The sequence below is a fragment of the Fukomys damarensis genome, unplaced genomic scaffold, assembly GCF_012274545.1.
Source record: "Fukomys damarensis isolate Sample0158 unplaced genomic scaffold, DMR_v1.0_HiC HiC_scaffold_17, whole genome shotgun sequence".
NCBI classification, from domain to species: domain Eukaryota; kingdom Metazoa; phylum Chordata; class Mammalia; order Rodentia; family Bathyergidae; genus Fukomys; species Fukomys damarensis.
Window position 1 is genome coordinate 3,216,935 of NW_022900929.1, and position 22,607 is coordinate 3,239,541.

At 41.1% G+C, this 22,607-nt stretch overlaps 1 protein-coding gene across 1 annotated transcript in view; it reads right to left on the minus strand.

Moving 5' to 3' along the window:
- Gna12 (G protein subunit alpha 12) overlaps positions 1-22,607 on the minus strand; it is a gene marked incomplete at its 5' end in the record, with an annotated part of 97,205 nt that overhangs the window by 33,868 nt on the left and 40,730 nt on the right. The window contains one exon of the mRNA XM_010642857.3: positions 20,092-20,307. Within this exon, the coding sequence (XP_010641159.1) occupies positions 20,092-20,307 (216 nt within the window). The remainder of the gene's footprint in view (positions 1-20,091; positions 20,308-22,607) is intronic.

Below are 22,607 nucleotides of genomic sequence, written 5' to 3' on the forward strand. Positions count from 1 at the left end.
AGAAAATGCTGTTTTTGTCATTGTAAAAGCACATAAAATAAAAAAGAAAGGCCAGCAAAGTGGCTCATGGGTACATTCTCATGATGTTTTAAGTTTCTGTGCACTTGGGTGTATATACTAATTTTTTTTTCCTAAACAGAAACAGGATATAGATTTATCTTTTGCTTCTGACCCTGCTCACTTATTGTACCAGGCACTTCAGCCCATGTCACATACTGAGCCCTCTCAGTTTTTCTGACCCATCACATGGTCAGTATTCTATTCTAGTCAACCTATTCCTACTGGTGAATATTTAGGCTACTTCCTTCATTATTGTTTTTGCCTGTATAATCAATACATATTTATGTAGTTATATTCCCTTTAAAATTCTTGCTATTGTGTATTATAATTATATAGGAAAAGTACATAAATGTTAGCCAAACAATTTAACTGATAAAACAGCATCATCATGGTCAAGAAGCTGGCCATGACCAGCACCCCAGGAGCGCCCTCATAAAAAATGCTCACTCTGCTGGGTGGGGCAGAGCTCAGTGGTATAGTGCCCGATCAGCATGTGTGAGGCCCTGGGTTCCATCCCAGAAGTGCAAAAAATTAAACAAAGAGAGCTCACTCTGTCTTCTAGAAGTGATCTTTGTCTTAACGTTGATATGTCTTTACTTTTCCTTATAGCTTTATCATGTTTGTATGTATTCCCTGGTAATGTGTTTTTCATGTAATTCACAGGAAGGCATGAATGCATGTGCGTATTTCTTTTATGTCTGATGTCCTGGTTCAGCACTGAGTCATCACCTGTGGAACTCACCACATAGCGCAAGAGCAGCTGTCCTCTGCTCATTTTCACTGCTGCACTCAGGAGTCTAAGCCGATTTCTTTGCCTGACTCACTGCTAAGGGACATGTGGACTCTTCCCATGTGAATGACCTTGCTGTGAATACTGACACACATGCCTATGCGCACACATGCTTGGGGGGTGCTGAGCCTTGGGACACGCATCTTCACTTTGGTCACACAGCTCCTGTCACTCCTCATCCTTGCTACTTCTGGGGGGCTGGCAGATATCTCAATACTGCAAGACTGGTGAGTGCATAACGACACAATTTCTCTCTCTCCCAAGTGCCTGTTCCGTTTCCTATTGAATTGCCTATTTCTTGTAGGTTGTGGAAGCTCCTAAAATTGTGTGGGTGATTATACTCCAGAGGTTGCTACGGATGCAAACTTCCCTCTCCCCAGCCAGAGGTGGCACACAAGTTCTGAATGGACAGTACTTAAATGATTAACCTTCTCTTGGGTGTGTACTTTTAGTGCCTGAGGAAATCCTTCCTTACACCAAATCATGAAGATTCTTCACTGTTACTTCCTAAAAGATAGTAGTGCTCTTCATATTTAGTCTCTGATCCACTTAAAGCTGGGTAGGTGTGTCGGGTCATTTCAGGGCTCTGTTTGGATGCTGTACTGTTTCACTTCCCTTATTGTGAATCCATACCCCACTGCACTGCTTATTAAAGCCATTTAAAAAAAATAAAGCTTACTATCTGCTCAAGAAAGAGTTTGCAAACTTTTTTGGTAAGGAGCCAGTAGGTAATTATTTTAGGTTCTTTAGGCCACAAGTAATTGCCTCTTATTGCATATTCTTTTCCCAAGCCTTTAAAAATGTTAAAAAAAAAAATGAGGGTCAAGAGAAAATGAGTCACAAGACATTTAGCCCACAGGCCATAGTTTGCTGACCTCTGTGACAAGGCAGCCCTCCCACTTTATTCTTCTTCAAGATCTGTGATGTCACTGGGCCTCAGGGGAACGCAAATCAAAACCACAATGAGAAAAAGAAAACAAACTGGAGACTCATACTTCCGGGTTTTAAGCCTCACGACAGCTGAGTATCACAGTAGAAGGGCACTGCATCAGGATAGATATACTGACTAGAGAGATAGCACTCAGAGCCCAGAAACAACCCCACATATCTACAAGGCAGGAAAAAAAAAAAGGCAAACATTTAAATTTTAAAAGATCATTATAGTAAAGAACATATTGCCATGAATCCTCCTTAAAATATTCCCCGTTGGTTTGGACACACTCATCCCACCGTTCTTGCCATTTTCTAAAGCAGCTCTGGAAGTCCTCTTTCGTGTCTTCAGTTGCACTGTCATGGCTGCCTCAATGTCCTAAATTGATACAAAGCATTTCTCTTTCAAGTCGTTTTGACTTTGGGGAAAGCCTGAAGTTGCATGTGCCAGATCTGGTAAATTAGGAGGATTAGGACGCATCATAATGTTTTTATGAGCTTACCTTTCTGTTGGTTGTCACTCAGCAGCAGCATTTCCTGTATTTTTGATCATACCTCATAAAGACACTCATCAACTGCTTCAGACACGGGCAAGAATGATGGGATAAGTGTGTTTAGAGCTAGGGGGAATATTTTGAGGGGAATTTATGGCAATGTGTCTTTTATTGTAATACATTTAAAAATTTAAACATTCACTATGTATTCTGATCACACTGCATGTGGCCAAATGCTTTTTGTTAAGGGATCCAAGGCCATTCAGTGGGAAAGAACTGAGGTGAAGAAACTGCTGGAACAACTCACTGTCCACATGGAAAATAGTGGATATGGATCCCACCTTACTCTAATACAAGAGGCATCAACAACCTAAATATAAAACAAAAACCTAAATCTGAGAAGAAAACAGGAATAAACTTTAGTGACCTCAGACTTGGCAATGAATTCTTAGATCTGACACCAAAAGTATGAACAACATGAGAAAATAAAGTAGCTGTCATTCTTTTCTCAGTTTTCAAATCTTTTGTCCACAATCACCTTCCTCTGGCTTGAAGGATTTGGTACTGGGTACCTTTCTCCAACATGGTGTGAAAATGTCTTGTCTCTGCTCTCATTTTATACAACTCAAGAGTGGGAGTGCTGCTCTCTCACAGACACCATCTCAAGGGGTCATTACAGTGATTTCTGTGCAGATTTTGTGAAGGAAACAGTCAAACTCTCATTCCTTCAAATTTCATAAAGCCCCTCTCTACATTTTTCCGTAACTGCTTTTAAGATTTTTAAAACATCACTTTCAACAATGTCATTTTTCTCACAGATACTTTCTAACTTTTATTTCTTTAAACATATTAAGTCTGGGAAGATGAGGCAGGAGGAGTACAAACCCAGGAAATTAAGGGATTCAGCGAGGTCCTGTCTCAAGATTAAAAAAAAAAAGGGCACATTCAGTGCAACTGTGTCTCATAGCTCCACTCTGTGAAGCTGCATACAATCCTGTTCTGTCGTTCAGATGCTGGCATTGCCTGTTTTCCTTCTCTGCAATAGGAGCAGCCCTTAAGAACACCTATGGGGAATCTTGCAGGTCTGGGGCTAAAGTGTGACTTTTTTTTTTAAGAGAGGGCTTCTGTTTGCTCCTACCAGGTAGTTCCTGTCTGGTGTCACCTTAAATCCCAAGCATAGGGGTTGCTTGCATTGCTCTCACAAATCTGTGTGACAAGTCCCTAGAGCGGCCAGCCTGTTGTGATTTTTATTTGACCATTTCACACTGGCTCTCAACTTCTGTGGGTTCACTTTTGGCTCATGCTTGCCCTCTGAGGTTCCAGCTCATTACAGGGGGAGCCTCTCGTCTGATCCCCTAATTTTGACAATCTTAAATTTCTATCCCTTTTTGAGACCCCCAAAGATTATAAAACACCAGAGCTCTGGTTTGGAGTTTTGATGTCCACAGTTCCCAGGCCTCCACTGTCTCTCAGGGCTTTCACCCCTTATAATCCTGCTGGTGCTTAAGAGGCTTTTGTAAAGTTATTTTTGATGTTTTATCTAGCATTTTAAGTTATTTTCAGCAGGTCTTTGGATAACTACTCCGCTACAGATGGAAGCTGGAAATCTTACAATTACTGCTTTAGGATAAAATCCTTGAATGATGAATTACTGTCAGAATTACATGTTGTTTTGGCCCAAATGGGGAACCTTCATTGCTTTATACTCCTTGCAGTTATGTAGGATAGTACCTATTTCCTGAAGCTCAACCTGAACGGTCCTATTCTCTAAGGTCACCGCCAATCTAACCAACAAAGAATTATTGTTTTAATTGGTATTCCCACGATTAGGAGTTAGGGTAGTGACCTTTATTTCTTCTTTTACTCTACTGGGGATAAGTACCTCATTTACTACTTCATAAGAGCTTGCTCAGCTTTGTGTGGTGGTGCGTATCTGTAATCCCAGCACTCTGGAAGGCTGAGGAGGAATGCAAATATGAGACCTGCATAGGCAATTTGGCAAGACCCTATTTCAAAAAAAGAGCTGGGGATGTAGCTCAGTGGTAGAGCACTCTTGGGTGCAAACATCAGAGCAGGAAAAAGAAAAAAAAAAAAAGAAAAAGAAAAAAGAAAAGAGCTTGCTCATTCCTGTGGTTGTTTTACATACTTTCTTAAAATAAAAATTAAAAAGCTGACTTCTTTCTTATGTTGCAATTTTCCACCTAATTTGTCATTTGCAATTTTCTTCACACACAAAAATTTGACACAAAAATTACAGATGTTCATGTAATCAAAGCCATTACTCTTTTCTTTTAGGGTTTCTGGTCTTGTTATCATGGAGAATATTTCATTCTCAATTCCACTACACATCACATTGCTACTCCAGGGCCACCGTGTCACAGGCTGGCAATCCCTCCAGAGGCATAGCTGGGAAGCAATGTGTCCACAGCAGCTGGGTTTCTAAAGTTCCTAGTACAGAACTTAGGGTTAATGAGGTAAGGGGACAAAGTCACCCAGCACAGGAAGGCTTCCTTTCCCTGGCCTTTGGTGAGGGCCACTTGAAGGACAACATCTGCTCCCAGGGAGAGTTGGGGCAGCACAGCCCTGCTTCGTCTCCTCTTAGTCTCACACTCTCACTTGGGACAGGCCATTCATTTGTCGTGTCAGGCACATTTCCTCTCCTCTCAGGCCTCAAATGGCTTCATATCAGACAGGGTTTGCTTAGCTTTTCAACTCCTGAATCGAACACCAAGTTCCTACTACAAGTCACACTAAGAAAGTTAATTTAATCTGGACTGTGCAAAGCTTTCACATACATACATAGTACCAAACTCAAACTCAGATAGTCATTTCAGGTACTTGAGTATCTGAAAAATAACTCCATTTTCTCTAGAAATTATTCTCTGACATTTCCTTTTTCTTTGGTACCAGGGACAATTTAGGACCTCACGCTCGCCAGGCAGGCACTGTGCTGAGCAAAGTTCCCAGCCCTTCTGACATTTCTGGTCTATCTTTCTAGTACGTGTCATGAACTTTTCATAATGTGGAGTTGCTGGGGATCTGTCACCTCTCACCTGTCTGCTCCAGAGGCTCTGTCTTATCTCAGCCTTTCTTCACTCTGGGACAAAGGCCACTCCCATCTCAGGGCCTTTGTACCTGCTCCTCTCTTACTGGAACACTCATCTCCCTTCACCTACACAGCCCCTTTGGAGCTTTCCAGAAAGTGACTTGGTTAGGTCCACAAGCCAACCAAGGAGGGCCGGGGTGCTGTGCCATACACTGGGTGCTGCTTCCACTTATTTGCGTTGGAGGGTCTTCTGGGAAGCCACCCTGATAGGAAAGGGAGGACTCTTCTTTCCACCCCACTCTGTTGGTCTGGAAAGCAGTCTGATGGTCACAACTGAGAACAGAAGCCTTGACACAGGACACTGGAAAAGGCTGGACACAGAGCCCATATCATGACTAGACTAGCTACCCCAGGGCTTCTGAGAGGTCAAAGATAACTATGTTTGGGTCTCACTGCTGATTTGGGTTTCAGTACACGCAACTAAACTGAATAGCAGCATCACAAGTACTGGGGAGACCTGTGTCTGCTGCAAACAGCAGGAGAGAACACAGTTACAAAGCAAAGTCTTCAAAATATTTCAATCATTTCAGCTTAGAAGCAACACCAGAATCTTTGGCTTTGTCCTCATCAGTACTCTTGTTTTCACTTTCTTCCTCTAGTCTAAAACCTTGGATTGCAACAAGAACTTTGAAAAAATAAAGTCTGGAGAGAGAAAAAATTAAGTTTGTAGCATAGAATGGAAGAAATAAAGAAAAGGCAAAGAAGTACATCACAAAGGATTGCAACTACTTCTAGGTGGGCTTTGGTAAAACACAAGAGCAAAGACACAACTGGATTCACAGATCCCACAGGGACACATGGAGAACAAGTACTTTCGCTGTTCCCAGAGAACATGGAAAGTAACCTGTCATTTGACAGGCACTGCTGCTGTTTTAGGTCTTATTCCTAATGGACCAACTACAGCAACACTCTTTCCTGAGCATCTGACAGTGACCACCAAGTTACCAGATTGAAAGTGTCTCCTAGGAGGAATGGTACTTAGGGAAAATGCACAATCATATCTTTTTGTTTAAGGCGCTTTGTTTTCTGTGGCCCCAGAACATTCTATGTTACTCCAGCTATAGACCTCCTCTTCCATTAGCCTAGTGTCTCAAAAGCTTGCTAGAAAGCTCAGGAGCAGCATTTTATTTTGTTTTTTGTTTTTTTGAGACAGGGTCTCACTATGTGGTTGAGACTGACCTGGAACTATGTAGCCCAGGCTGGTCTCGAACTCACAGCGATCCTCCTGCCTCAGCCTCCCAAGTGCTGGGATTACAGGAATGCGCCACCACGCCTGGTGAGAAGCAGCATTTTAAAAGTCAATTAAAATAATATCAGCAAAAGGACAGCAAGTTTCCAAAGGCACACTGACCTAGGCTTGTCAAGCCATCTTGATAGGTGATTCTCTTCTGAAAAGACACAACTGTCACACGGCACAGATAAATACCACCTTATTCCAGAGCTTCACTAGAAAGCATTCTAAGCCTGAGAACTTCAAGCCATGTTTCTAAGGCCCCTGGACCCCAAAAAGTCCCAGACACTGGGTGAAGGCTGGAGAAGGAAGAGATAAAGTAGTGCTAATGACCTGGATCCTAGGCGAGCTACTACCTGCATCTTCCAATGCCAAAGGGAAGGCATCTCAAGAAGGCATAAAGTCCTACCACTCTGGAATAAGAACTGAGAGGATATCAGACACATTTGCAGTCAGATGACTTAAGGACTGAGAAGTAGGAAGCAAGAAGTATGTGAGGAGAACACAGAGGAGATCAGCCAGTCAATATAAGGCACCTTTACCTGAGTGAGGCGCCCTAGCTCCAGATCAAGCAGGTGCTCAGCTCTCAGGGACACGTGATGTCCCAAACTCCTGGGGTAACTCCATCCTTGGAGCGTTCATAGGCACAACCAGCCCATAGCAACAAGGTGGCTGTTCCATTTAGTTAACTGGTCACAATTTCAGAGCATACCATGAAAGTCAATACCCATCCTCCGGGTGATTTATCCTGTACCTAGTGATTTTCTAGGCTGCTCACATGGGAGGAGTGAAGGAAAGTATGGTGATGGTGATCACAATTAACCAGGCAAAAGGTTATGCCAAAAACTAGAGACCACCACTCAAGGCAAGCCATAAGACATGAAGCAGAGCATCAAAACCACTGTACCCTGGCACCAGCCCTCCCAGTCTCCTGACTGGCTTCTCAGAGGTGGGCAACCCTGTCAAATGGTCACAGGGAAATCTCCCTTCCCACATGGCACCCCCTCTCTTGGTGCCTAGTCCCAACGCAGGGCTCTCCCATGCCTAAATGATCCATGAGCAGTGTTGCCTGGCTACATGCCTGGCCCTCTTTGCTCCTCTTTGTCCCCTTATGAGTTCTTGCCCTGCTGTTATCCTTCTGCAGGCAGAGAAAACACCTAGCCCAAAGTGAGCCAGCCGAGAGGTGTGGGCAGGCTGAGACATTCAAGCTACACGGCTCCTCCCACCTCACTCTCCATTCCCACTTTGTTCGTTCCCAGCCAGTAAAGTTGCTTATTGGACTGAGCCTGCTTGAGGTGGGGTCCCCAAGCAGGCCTGCCTGCAGGTGTGAGCCCTCACAGCCAACCTGGCCCCAAAGGGCACAGCTTCTGCCACTGTCTGTAGTCTTCCCAGGCCCCATCTCTGTCTTTCTGCCTCCCCAGCTCAACTATCTCCCTGGCTCATCCTTGCCAACCTTTAGAAAAATCTCCAAGAACATCTGCCCCCTTCCTCCCAGGTAGAATTGCTCGCTTTCCCCTTTGGGTCTGATATAGTCTGCATATTCCTCAACTGTATTTTCCATCACATTTTATTGCAATTATTTGCTTGCATATCTGTCTGTGTTATGAAACACAGCTCAGTGAGGATCTAGGACTTGACATACTGTTCCTGGCATTCAGGAAGGAAGGACCCACTGGAAGAACAGGAACAGCTAGCACATGGCCTGGCAGAGTGAACCACAATGTGTAAAGTCACCATCATGGGCAGACCAGGAGCAGGACACCACAGAACCGGCACACCAAGTCAGACCACTCCAATTCACTAGATCCCCAAACTAAAATGCATAATAGAATGCACATAATTCATGGTAATATCATCCATATGCTGTATTGTAAGCACACTGGTAAAAATCTGCATACTATGCTTAAAAAATTCTAAATTCACTTTTATTTAAAAAGAGGGACATAAAAAAAGTATTTGTAGTAGTTATGACAAAAACCTCTCTGTTGAGTGCCTGCAGTGTCTTCTTTTGCTGGGTTTTAAGAGTTGAGATCTGATATGGCAAGGTCACCTTCCTTCCTCTGTCACTGGGCCACAGACATGACATCAACTTTGTTTCTTTTTGTTTTCTTTTTATTGAGTTTATTGGTACAATCTAGGTATACAATACAGTTATATTCATTACTGGGATCCTGCACCTTCACATGACAGGTCTTGGTTCTCATTTTTTCCTTTGTCTCTGCCCTCCCTTTACCGCGCCCCCAATTTACAAACACTTTATTTCCATTTTTTCATATTTTTTTCTTTTCCCTTGTTCCCTTTCCCCTACCCTTTCCACTTTCCCTACAGCTTTAGCCCTTTTCTTCCTATTTCATACTATTAATTATCTCATTAGGATCTTTTGTACTATTATAGTTTTTCACATCACAGAGACTATATGGTATTTTCATATGTGTGACTTATTTATTTCACTTAAGAGTATATCCTCAATATGTATTCATTTTCCTATGAATGGCTCTAATTTCTCATTCTTTATGGCTGAGTTATACTCCATTTTATGGAAAAACCACATCTTCTTTATCCAGTCTCCAACTGATGGGCAAATGGGCTGTTTCCAAGCTTTAGCTATTACAAACTGTGCCGCTATAAACACTGGTGCACATATATCACTGTGGTATGTTTCTTTTAATTCTTTTGGAAAGATACCCAGCAGAGGGATGGCTGTGTCAAATGGAATCTCTAATCCCAGCTCTTTGAGGTATCTCCATATTGATTTCCATAGTGGTTGCACCAGTCTGAATTCCCACCAACAATGGAGAAGGGTTCCTTTCTCCCCACAACCCTGCCAACATTTGTTATTGTGTGATTTCTTGATAGCAGCCATTCTTTGTGGGGTGAGGTGGAATCTCAGTGTTGTTTTCTTCTGCATCTCTCGAATGACCAGTGATGTGGAACATTTTTTCATATCATGACATCAACTTTGTAGTCCAGGCTGGCCTTGAATGGCAGTGCATGCCAGTGAGTGTGTGGTACTGAGAGATGGGGAGGAAGCCAGCAAGGTGTCTCCTCTTTGTCTTAGGGGAGAAAGGCTATCACAGACCCAGCCTTTTCTCCAAGGCACCAAAGGGACAGGGAGGGTGGCCACCTGGCCCACAGCACTCTCAGCTGTCAAAAGCTTCGAGTTCTGTCAGCTGGGATGGAAAAGAAGCAAAAACAAGTTGCTGAAACACTTCGCTGGAAATGTTTATTTGTGACACTAAGGAAAAGATTCAGAGGAGAGAAGCCAGGGCAACTGCAGAGCACAGGAATGAAAATGATTATGCTCTTGACATTTCATGGTGATGGTGTGTTCTGACCACAGTGACTATTAGGGCCTATTGTCTGGCTAATTTAATAATAAAATGCTATACTTTAGAAAAATACAAAAATGTATTAAGTGTAGGAGTAATATACACTCCTGCACCCACAACCAAGAGACAAGAATTTAACATGGTCACACTTGGCTTTGGTCCTATTACCTTTAAAAATATATAACTGACTAGAGCAATGTACTTTTCTGGTAGCCATAGATTTAAAAAGTCTTGCTCTCTGAAGTGCACGATGAAAGACAGGACCCATCTTGGCAGCCTGACTGTATGTCAAGTCTACATCTAGATTCAAAGCATTCTGGGGATAGAAGCATGTTTGGTCTTACTCGCTGCTGTATTCCTAGTGCACAGCACAGTCTAACACACAGTCAGTGCTCCATAAGTGTTGAAGACATGTTGGAATATAGGAACAAGTATGCAGGCTGTACTGAGGTGCAAATTTCTCACAGTAATTAACGGAAGACATGGCTTTGGCCTTAACCTCTCTGGGTTTATTTCCAAGGCTGAAACAATCAGAGGCTTGATTTTCTAAGCTGGGGGTATCTCCAAGCTCTAAAACACTGTGCTCAAAGGAATAAGGCATATGATAAGTTTGATAAAACCATCCCAGCATTCTAATATTCTACATGAAATGAGCACTCATTCATTACACATCAGTTGTAAATAATCAGCTCTGGATGTTTCTGTCTTGGTAAACACTCAATTGATAGTGCAATTTCCATTCCAATTCCAGTTTTAAAGCGACCTGAATCTTCTTTTGAAAGCTTGGGCAATGTGAACTTATAAGGAAAAAGACTTAACCCAAGTCTACATTTAGATTCTAACTTGCATTCTCCCAGTCACTTCCTACATTCCCACCCTTAAGAAGACAAATTTTCTTTTTATGTCAACATATACTTCTATTTACTCTTTCCTTTTAAGCTGAATGTGCAAATGAAAAAGGGTTAGCAAAATGTCCTTTTTTGACATAGGGTCTAGCTATGTAGTCCAGGCTGGCCTTGAACTTGTGATTCTCCTGTCTCAGCCTCCCCACTTCTGGGATTACAGGTGCACTAAATATGTAATCTTTAAGATCCTAAAATGGACATTAAGATTAGTGGGCAGGAGAATTCTGGGAAGATGGTGGAGTGGTGAATAGCAGAGAAAAAGCTACAAGATTTGGTGTCCAGAGGAAGTGGGTCCCCAGGACTCATCAAAGACCTGAAGTGAAAATTGAAGCCCACGGGGAAAGTGAAGAGGGAGATGTTGATGCTCTCTCTGAGCCCTGAATCACTATGTGGGAGGGGCAGTGTGAACCTGTAGATATATGATGACGACTTGCAACCCCAGAAGCCTTCATGGAGAAATGCATCAGTGGAATGGAGCAGTGGATGCAGCAGACTGCAGTGGCTGGTAAGGTACTTGGATTCAGACATCCCCCAGAAGAGGGAGATTGGTTGGAAGCTATCTTGGAGAGGGGCCAACTGTGCTTGAACTCAGAGCAGCTGCAGACTGGCTCCATCTAGCAGCTCCTGGTGTTGGGGTGAGGTAGAATCGAGTTCAAATCAGCAGGAGGTCAAGGAGCTGAGTTCAAGCTGTTAGGAGGCACATGGAGTATTTCAGGATGAACAAATCAGGTTCTAGCCTTACAGCCAGAAACCAGCTTGAACTTCAGTGGAACTAAATGGCTAGCCTTACTTGGAATATTCAGTACCCTCTTGGAAACCTACAGAGCTAGCTTGCTGGGATTAATCAACATGGATCTGGGCTCTGTCTGCCCACTCTATCTATCAGTGACAACAGACACACGCTCTGAAGTAGATATTTTTCTTTTTCTCTTTTCTCCTTTTTTTTTTTCTTGTTTTTCTATGAATGTGAACACTGTTTCTAGCTTTTTGTTATTACTGTTCTGTTCTTGTTTTAATTTCTTCCTTTTCTTTCTCTTCTTTTTCACCAGTTTCTTTTTTTTTTTTTTTGAGACAGGGTCTCACTATGTAGTTGAGACTGACCTGGAACTCACTATGTAGTCCAGGCTAGTCTCGAACTCACAGTCTTACCAGTTTCTTAAAGTTCAAGTAACCTTCCTTTGTTCTCCAGCCTTGCTTCTAATCTCTTCTTCTTCTATTTCTCTATTTTTTCCCTTCTTTTTTCTTTTTTCCAGTATCAGGGATCAAACTCCAGATCTAGTGCTTGCCAGGTAGGCATGGTGCCACTGAGCCACATCCCTGGCCCTTCCTCTAACTCTTTTTAAAATTTTCTTCCTCTAGGGTAAAACTGCCATATTGAAGGCATATTTACTGTATACAATTTTCTGGTTTGTTTTAGATTTTGTTAAATAACCACAAACAGAGTTCATACAGTTAAAGGTGGCAAATTAATAGTTACCAAAGTTTGACATTTTCTAGGCTGCATTTGATGTTATTGTCACTGCTGACTGTACTACTTCAGCCAAGGTGACATAACTGTTCTAAAGCTGTTCTTCCTGATATGCCAAGACTAAGATTGCCTAAAGGTCATAAACAATACTATAGGCCAGTGCCAAAGGACCAGGGACTAGGCCAAATAGGCAGCAACTTCTCATCCCAATAAATTGAAGAGGTAGAATCTTGCAACAGACTCAAAACTCAAAAGTCAGCTACAACTAGATGGTATCTCTGAGAAGTAGTCATTTCCAAAGAGTTCTAAATAATAGCAAACAAAAACACTAGCAATAAAGCTATGTGCATAAGCAACTTAAAAGCATCGATCCAGGAGTTAAACTAAAAAGAAAGAAAGAAAAAATAAATGAGAAGACATTTAAGTAAGGTGCAACCCTAGACTTCCAGCTCACCAAAAGCAAACCGGGGGTGGGGAGCAATGAGGTGGAACAATTCAAAAGCCACCCACCTGAACTCTGAAGTGGTAACAGCAGACGGAACAAAATGATGAATGAGGGTCTAGAAAAAGAAAATCAAATCAGAAATAATTTCTCAGATAACTACAGAGATGGAGACCATAATGAAAGACATGGTTAGTGACTCTAGAAAAGATACAGATAAAAAAAATTAGAGGAGCCTAGGAAAATGATGAAAACCATGAACACCCAACACAGGAAAGAAATGGAATCCATGAAACAGATTCAAAGAGATATCCAGAAGATTAAAAATTCCACTGAAAGTATATGCAACAGAATGAGACAATGTGAGGACAAAATATCAGATATAGAAGACATGATTGTAGTTAGTGTTCATGAAAAGAAAGATTTCTTTAAAATAGCAAGGGACCATGAAAAATCAATCCAATAGCTGCTAGATGATGCAAAGAAGAGTAACATAAGACTGACTGGAGTCAATGAAAAAGCAGGAGAGGTCAAACATATAAAATATGTTCACAGAAGTCATCGCAGAAAACTTCCCAAGGATGAAAAAAGAATTTGACATACAGGTAAGTGAGGTATACAGAATTCCAAATAGGCATGATCAAAACAAACAAAGACAAAACTACATGAAGGTATATAATAGTCAAGATTCCAGAAATTTAACTCAAGCACAGAGTATTAAAAGCTATTAGAAAACAAAAATCAACAAACAAACCACCTATAAAGGAAAGCCCATCAAAATCACAGCAGACTTTTCAACAGAAACCCTAAAGTCAAGGACAGCTTGGAGTGAACTATTTCAAGCCTTAAAAGAAAACAACCACCAACCCAGACTGATGTACCCTGAAAAAGTATCTTTGAAAAGTGATGGAGAGGCTGGGGATTTAGCTCAGGGTTTCCGCTGCCTGCCCTGCAAGCGCACGGACCCAAGTTTGATCCCCAGTATATATACAAAAAAAAAATTGATGGAGAAATAAGATACTTTTATGACAAAGAATACTTGAAGAAATTCATAAATATCAAACTACCTTTCCAAAATGTTCTGAAGGACATTCTAAAAAGAGATAATGAGGACTACAACTCCATGAACCCCAAGAGAATGAATCCAGCAGGCAAAGCAAGTAGTTAAACAGAAGAGGAAAAAAGAAAGAGAACCAATAACAGGAAAATAACAAGGAGAAGTCAAAATATATCAGTTATAACCATCAATGTAAATGGTCTCAATTCACCAATCAAACGAGACTGGCAGAATGAATCAAGAAGCAAAATTCAACAATATGCTGTATATAAGAAACATTTAATTAAAAAAATTCATAGACTGAAAGTCAAAGGATAATAAACAATACTCCATGTGACAGGAACCTGGAAAAAAGCAGTGGTAGCTGTTCTATTTGCAGACAAAGTAGATTTCAAGCCAAGACTGATTAAGAGAGACAAAGAAGGTCAGTACATCCTTGTGAAGGGGACAATCCAAGAGGAAGAAAGAACAATCATAAATATATACGCACTAAATACCAGCACACCCAACTATATCAAACAAATGTTATCGGACATGAAAAATCAAATAAGCACTAACAAAACTGTAATGAGGGACCTCATACTCCACTGACAGAAACAGACAGATGAACTAGGGAAAAAAAAATCAACAGGGAAATATGAGAACTGAACCAAACTTTTGAACAAGTGGACTTAGTAGGTATCTCTAGAGTGTTCCACCTTACAACATCAGAATACATTCTTCTTAGCTGCACAAGGGACATTCTCCAAAATAAGACCATATACTAGCTCACAAAATGTGTAAGTAAATGCAAAGGAAATGAAATTATCTCATGAAGATTACCAGACCACAGTGCAATGAAACTGGAAATCAATGGCAAAAGGAACCACAAAAACTTCATAAATGTATGGAAATTAAAATACTATCCTTCTGAACAACCAGTGGGTCGTAGATGAAACTAAAGAATAAATCAGAGAGTTTCTACAATTAAATTATAATGTCAATACAACATACTAGAACTTATGGGGTACAATGAAAGCAGTCCTATAGGGAAATGTATAGCAGTAAATCCCCATATCAGAAAAACAGAGTGAGCTCAAATAAACAACCTAATGTTAAACCTCAAGCTTGTAGAAAAAGAAGAACAAGTCAAGCCCAAAGCTGGTATGAGGGAGAAAATTATAAAGACCAGAGCAGAAATTAATGCAATGGAGAGGATGAGACAATGCAAAGGATCAATGAAGCGAAGAGCTGGTCCTTTGAAAGATTAAATAAAATTGACAAACCCTTAGCCAACCCTATTAAAAAAAAAGAAAGAAAAGACTCAAATCTATGCAATAAGGAATGGAAAGGGTGAAGTCACAACAGATCCAGCAGAAATTCTGAGGATCATCAATACCTACTATGAGAACTCATATTCTAATAAAATTGAAAACACAAAAGAAATAGACAGATTCTTAGATTCCTATTAATTACCAAAGTTGAATCAAGAAGATATAGAAATTCTAAATAAACCAATATAAATCAATGAAATTAAAGTTGTTAATTAAAAACCTACCAACAAAGAAAAGCCCAGGCCCTGACGGATTCACTACTGAATTCTACAAAAAATTTAGAAAAGACCTAATGCTGCTACTTCTCAAACTCTTTAATGAAACAGAAAGGGAAACAATACTCCCAAATTCATTCCTGTGCCGGGTGTGGTGGCGCACTCCTGTAATCCCAGCATTTAGGAGGCTGAGGCAGGAGGAGGATCGCTGTGAGTTGGAGGCCAGCCTGGGCTACATAGTGAGTTCCAGGTCAGTCTCAACTACATAGTGAGACCCTGTCTCAAAAACAACAGCAACAACAACAACAACAATTCATTCTTGGAAGCCAGCATTATCCCGATACCAAAACCAGAGACAGATCCGACCAAAAAACAGAACTATAGGTCAATATCTTTAATGAACATAGACACAAAAACCTTCAATAAGATCCTGGCAAGCAGAATGCAGTAAATCATCAAGAAGATTATATACCATGACCAAGCAGGATTCATCCCAGGGATGCAGGGATGGTTCAACATATGCAAATCAATAAATGTAACACACCATATTAAAAGAGCCAAGGACAAAAACCATCTGTTCATCTAATAAATGAAGAAAAACTGTTTGACAAAGTGAAACACCCATTCAGGATAAAAATCCTACATAAAATTTGAATAGATGGTATTTATATAAACTGATAAAATCCATCTATGACAAATCAACAGCCAACATCATACCAAATGGAGAAAAAGTGGAAGCTTTCACTCTTAAAATCAGAAGCAAGACAAGGATGTCCATTATTACCACTTTTATTCAACTTTTTTTTCTTTCTTTTGGTACCAGGGATTGAACTCGGGACCTTGCACTTGAGAGACACGCAGTGGAACCAATGAGCTAAATCCCCGGCCCATCACTCTTATTCAATACAGTTCTGGAAACAGCCACAGCAATTGGACAAGACAAAGAAATAAAAGGAATAAGGATAGGAAAGGAAGAAGTTAAATTATCATTATTTGTAGATGATATGATACTCTACATAGAAGACTCCAAAAATTCCACCAAAAGACTTTTAGATTTGATAACCAAATTCAGTGGTGTAGCTGGATACAAAGTCAACACTTAAAAATCAATAGCCTTCCTGTATACGAATAACAAAATCACAAAGAGAGAAATTAGAGAAACAATCCCTCTTACAATAGCATTCAAAAAAATGAAATACCTAGAAATCAACCTAACAAAGGAAGTAGAAGACCTGTACATTAAAAACTACAGTACTCTGAAAAAACAGAAGAATATATAACAAAATGGAAAGATATCCCCTGTTCTTGGGTAGGAAGAACCATTATAGTGAAAAGGGCCACACTTCCAAAACTATTATACAGATTTAATGCAAACTCAATAAAAATACAGAGCATATCTCACAGAATTAAGAGAAAACAATCCTAAACTTCATTTGGAACCATAAGAGGCCTAGAATAGAAAAGCAATTCTCGGCAACAAAGGCAAGGCAGCAGGTAGCACAATTCCTGACTTGAAATTCTACTACAAAGCTATTGTGATAAAAACAGCATGGCACTGGAAAAAAAAAAAGACCTGAGGATCAATGGAACAGATGAGAAGATGCAGAAACAACGCCAAACACGCCTGGCCACCTTATCTTTGACAAAGGAGCCAAACACCTTCACTGCAATAAAGATAGCTTCTTTAAAGACCTGAGGATCAATGGAACAGATGAGAAGATGCAGAAACAACGCCAAACACACCTGGCCACCTTATCTTTGACAAAGGAGCCAAACACCTTCACTGCAATAAAGATAGCTTCTTTAATAAATGGTGCTGGAAAGACTGGCTTTCCACAGGCCAAAGGTAAAAACCAGACACATATTTTTCACCATGCATTAAATTCAAATCAAAACGGATCAAAGACCTAAATATTAAAACAGAAACACTAAATATGCTGGAAGATAGAATAGGCAGAACTCTTGAAGACATTCATGTTGGCAAAACTTTATGAACAAAACTCCAATTGCACAGGAAATATCACAAGGAATCAACAACTGGGATCTCACCTTATTAAAAAGCTTTTGCACAGCAAAAGAAACCACAAACAGAGTGAAGAGACAACCCACGAGTAGGAAAAAATTTTTGTCAGCTGATCCTCAAAGGACTAATATCTAGAATATATAAAGTACTCAAAAAAAAAAAAATCAGACCTCCCAAATTTAAAGACCCAATCAAATAATGGGCACCAGAAAGGAATAGACACTTCTCAGGTGAAGCAGTAGAAATGGCAAATAAATATATGAAAAAAATGTTCAATATCATGTCATTGACAGATGCAAATGAAGACAATGCTAAGATTTCATCTCACTCCAGAAAGAATGGCTATTATCAAGAAATCAACCAATAATAAATGCTAGTGGGGATGTGGGGAAAAAGGAACCCTTTCCCACTGCTGGTGGAAGTGTAGACTGGTTTAACTACTACGGAAGTAAGTCTGAAGATTCCTTAAAAAAGTAAGACTAGGGCCAGGAATTTAGCTCAATGGTGCTTTGCCTGCCTCACAATCACAAGGTCCTGAGTTTGGTCCTAGTACAAAGAAAAGAGAAAGAAAAATTCCCTAAAACTAGAGGTCCCATTTAACCCAGCTATTTCCCTTCTTGGTATCTTCCTGAAAGAATTAAAATCAACATACCATAGCAATCAATATATACACACCCATGTTTATAGTAGCACAGTGTTTATAATAGCTAAATCTTGGAAACAGCCCAAATTCCCATCAATCAATGAGTGGATAAAGAAGAAGATTTTTTTTTTTTTTTAACACCATAGAGTACTACTTTGCCATAAAGGATAAGCTTGAGACACTTCTAACTAAACGGATGAGTGGACCTTGAGACCATACTCTTAAATGAAATAAATCAGACACACACGTTTAAATACCATTTTGTTTCTCTGGCATGAGAAACTGAAAGTGGAAATAGGGACTAAAATGTATAATAGATATTGGGAAATGTGAAGAAAATATTCAAATGAGAAATGGAATAAAGGAGGGGGGAGGGAGAAGGGAAGGAAGGGACAAAAAAAAAACAGAAGGAAAAAATGGAAACAAAGCTTTTGTAAATAAGGAGTTGGGAAGTGGGGTTGAAAGGAGGGGAGGAGATGGGGAAAAATGAAGAAGCAAGATATATCATGTACAGGTACATATTCCCTATGATGAATGTGATCTATATATATCTAAAATGTACCAATAAAATAAATTAAAAGTAAAATTAGTGGGCAAAATCTTAAGGAGAAACAGGATATAGGCATAGTGTCAAAGTATTTCAAGATTTCTATTATAATATAGGGGAAAAAATAACAGCTTTCCAGGGCAGATGGCTGGCAGGTGCTGCCTTGACCAGCGAGGCTCACTTCACAGTAGCTGGACTTGTCCACACCATGTACACCTGACAAGATGCCCTGCATTTGGGACAGTGTTACTTCTGTGCTTTTCTTGCCAAAGAATGCATTGCCTCACTCTACAAGAAAACACCAGAAAGACTCAGACAAGGACATCTACAAAATAACTGGCAAGTAGTCTCTAGATGTCCAGGTCACAAAAGATAAGGAGAGACCAAGGAACTGTCACAAATTGAAGGGGACCAAAGAGTCAGACAATCTAGAAGTGTGGCAGTAGGAGAGGGCAAGTCCCAGCATACTCACAAGATGGAACATTAGGCTGCAGGGAAAATGAGATATACCAGGTGAGTATATCTCAAACTGCCTGGCGACAAAGGGAAGTCCCAGAAGACTAGACAGGAAGAGACCATTCATTTAAAGTGTGAAAATCTGCAAAACTCAAGGCTCTATTGCTTGAAAGTAAATATATGTTACAATAAAACTGCAAAGCAAAGCCAGGGACAAATAATGTGAAACTTGGAATTTGGGCGCTCAGGGCAAAGACACAAAGAGGGCAGCAGTGTTTCTGGAGCCTGAACACACTGGGTATGTATCAGGGTCAGCCATGCATGCCTGCTCTGGTCACGGGAAGATCAGTATGTCTCTTTGCATACTGTCAACACGGAAAGGTAGTTAGGCAAAACCAAAACACCCAAACTTTCTGATAATAAACCCAAGCTAACATAGTCTAGATGACTAAGACGACTAGCTAGCCCTTTTATAACTTCAGACCTTAAAGCAGAAGCATCATATCTGAAGGGAACATAGCACAAAAGGGGCCACATGCTTCTATGCTTGACCTGGAAATGCTCAGGATCTGCTGTCCCCACACCCCCAGGTGGAGAGCTGTGTGCAGGGAGACAAGATCTCCAGTTGCACCAATCTTTCATATTTAAAAAATTTTCTTTTTCCTTGAACAAAAGTGTTTAGCCAGAGTGAACTGTGCCCCCTCTTGAACCATTCAGTTGCTTAATTGGCTTCCTTGTGTGTTCTTGTTGTTGAATATTAGGATCTATAGCAATGCACAGCTTGCTTATGGTTTTACAAGGGTTTTTTTGTACCGGGGATCAAACTCAGGATCTTGTGCTTGTGAGGCCAGCAGTGGAACCACTGAGCTAAATCCCCGGCCCTGGTTTTAGTTTTTAAGGAAATTCTACTTAAGGGCAAAATATCAGGTAAGCTATATATAAGCACACCCATAATCTCAAGGTATACTCTGGGCAGTGGAGGTAGGAGGATGGTTAAGTTTGAGCCCAGCCTGGGCAACTTAGTGAGAGCCTGTCTAAAAAGAAAAAAATAAAAAAGGAGGTAAAAGCAGGAGCTCACTCACCAGCTGGAACTCACTCCTGCGGCTGAAAGCCTCCCGGATCCCAGAGTCCCCCCAGAGTGCACTCAGAGCTGGCACATAGAGCTGGAAGGTGGCAGGTTCCACGGGAAGCCCTGCTTTGTTCTCGAAGGCCATCAGGAACATCCCGTGCTTTTCATTTTCAGAGTGCTGCCAAGGAATGCCAAGCTTGTCTCGTGCATCAACAAGCACCCTTGAGCCCTAGGAAATAAGAGAAGGCAAAAAGATTTAATTGTGCTCTAAGACTAAATTTTAAACAAGAACCTCCCTGGCTGTCATAAAGTAGAACACTCTCAAACTGTCAAGTTTGCAACCAGAATTCATCTCATGGCTTGTTTTGTCACGGCACAAATAATTGAACTCCTAGGACCACAACCTTTTGGAGACAGACAGAAAGACAGACACACATGCATGCACACACACATGCATACACAGAAGATGGTCTTTCCTTCTCCTTGTATAAAAAGCACTGGAAAGTGGCCAGCTGACGGGGGAGGAAGCACAACACAGTGAATTTCACTGGAAAATCAGCTGCATTATAAAAAAGACAGTGGCCTGAGAACATTTACAACAATGACTAGCACTGTTTCTAACATCACCCCTGAACCCCGCAGCTCCTAGAGGACACAGCTGATTGTCCCCACTTAAAATACATGGGGGAATGTGTGCATAGGCATTACAGCCACAAGACAGGACCAAACAAACCAGGACAGAAGCCAAGCTAGTCCACAAGGCACATGAACCTGTCCTCAGACTAATGCTACTGCTGTTTGTGGCTGTGAGAAACCATTTTCCTTTCTTTTCCTTCTTTCCTCACTGTTAAAAATAAAGTTGGGCCAGGTCTGGCAGTGCACACTTGTAATCCCAGCACTCCAGAGGCTGGGGCAGGAGGACTGCTGCAAATTCAAGGCCATTCTGGGCTACATAGTGAGTTCAAGGCCAGCCTGAACTACAAAGGGAGACCTTGCATGAAAATAAATAAATAAATAAATAAATAAATGGACAGATAGATAGATAGAAAGAAGAAAACAAAGACAGTAAATTGTCATTCTCTGCCCTTTTCTAACCTTACAGACACGTTGAAGGGATGGAGAAACTGCCTAAAATATTAGGGAAAGGAAACTGCCTTGCTGGGCAGCAAGCAGGTCTGCCTCGTCCTACTCCAACAGTGTGTCCAAAGCAGCCAAGAATGTCTCTGAAGGCACCTGAGCCCTCTGGGCTCACAGGGCCCCTGCTTGGTCAGTACAGAGCTGCAGAGACGGGAGGAGGCAGAGAGAGGTGTGTGACAGGAAAGCCTCCGCCTCAAGGTGGCTGGCAGGCTGGGACCTCCAGAGCCATCACTCCCACCTAGTACTTAATCTTTTTTTTTTTTGAGACAAGGTCTTGCTAGATAGCTCACATTGACCTCACACTCACAGTAATCCTCCTGCCTCAGTCTTCCAAGTGCTGTGACTGTAGGCATGCATCACCATGCCTGGCTTTTTAAAAATAAATATTTTATTTTTATCGGTACATGTTTGTACTTTATAATGATTACATTCCTCGTGTGGAATTGATATATGTACATAACACACCTTAATTCTTTCTTCACCCCTCCCCCTATCTTTTTTTTTTTTTTGAGGGTACCGGGTAGAACTCCGCTCCTTGCGCTTGCGAGGCAAGTGGTGGAACCACTAAGCTAAATCCCCGGCCCTTGCTATATCTTAATCTTCTTTTTTTAATATTGGCCTTACTGTAAGATAACTCCCATACCAGCCAATTCATCCCTATAAAGTGAACAACGTTATGCTTTTAGTTGACACTTACTCTAAAAGGCTTTGTTGCCAATGACTGGTGCAGAGCAGATGTGTCAGTGTGGCCCTGCTCCTGCCTTGAACAATGCCTGTCTGGACAGAGGTATCCCTTAAAGTGTCTGCTGATGGGCTCAGTGACTGACCAAGCCTGCTTCTGTAAATCCACACACAATGGAAGAAAATATTTGCCAAACAAATATCTGACAAAGGATTCATGTATTGACTATATAAAGAACACAGTTCTAAATTCAACAGTTACAAAAAACAAGCAATCCAGTTAGAAAATGGGCTGAGGACATGCTGAGGATGTTACTGGAAGACAAATACAGATAGCAGATCAACAGGTGAAGGATGGTCACTCTCACTGGGAGAAAAGATCACAGCATTCCCTAGAGGCAGTGAGGATACAGGGAAGCTGTGGCTCTCACACAGTGTTGGCAGGGGTGGAAACCTGTGCAGAGTTAAACTTACACTCATCACACTAGGAGGCAACTTCACTCCTGGGCACTTGTCCTGAAGAAATGATAACCAAAGTCTATACAAAACCTGTCTAGTGATGTCCACAACAGCAAGATGAACAAAGCTCCAAGCTGGGGAACAAAATGGTGTACACTCATACCACGGAATATTACTCTACAATAAAAGAGGCAGATTAGGCTGGAGGTGTAGCTCAGTAGTTACCAAAAAAAAAAAAAAAAAAAAAAAAAA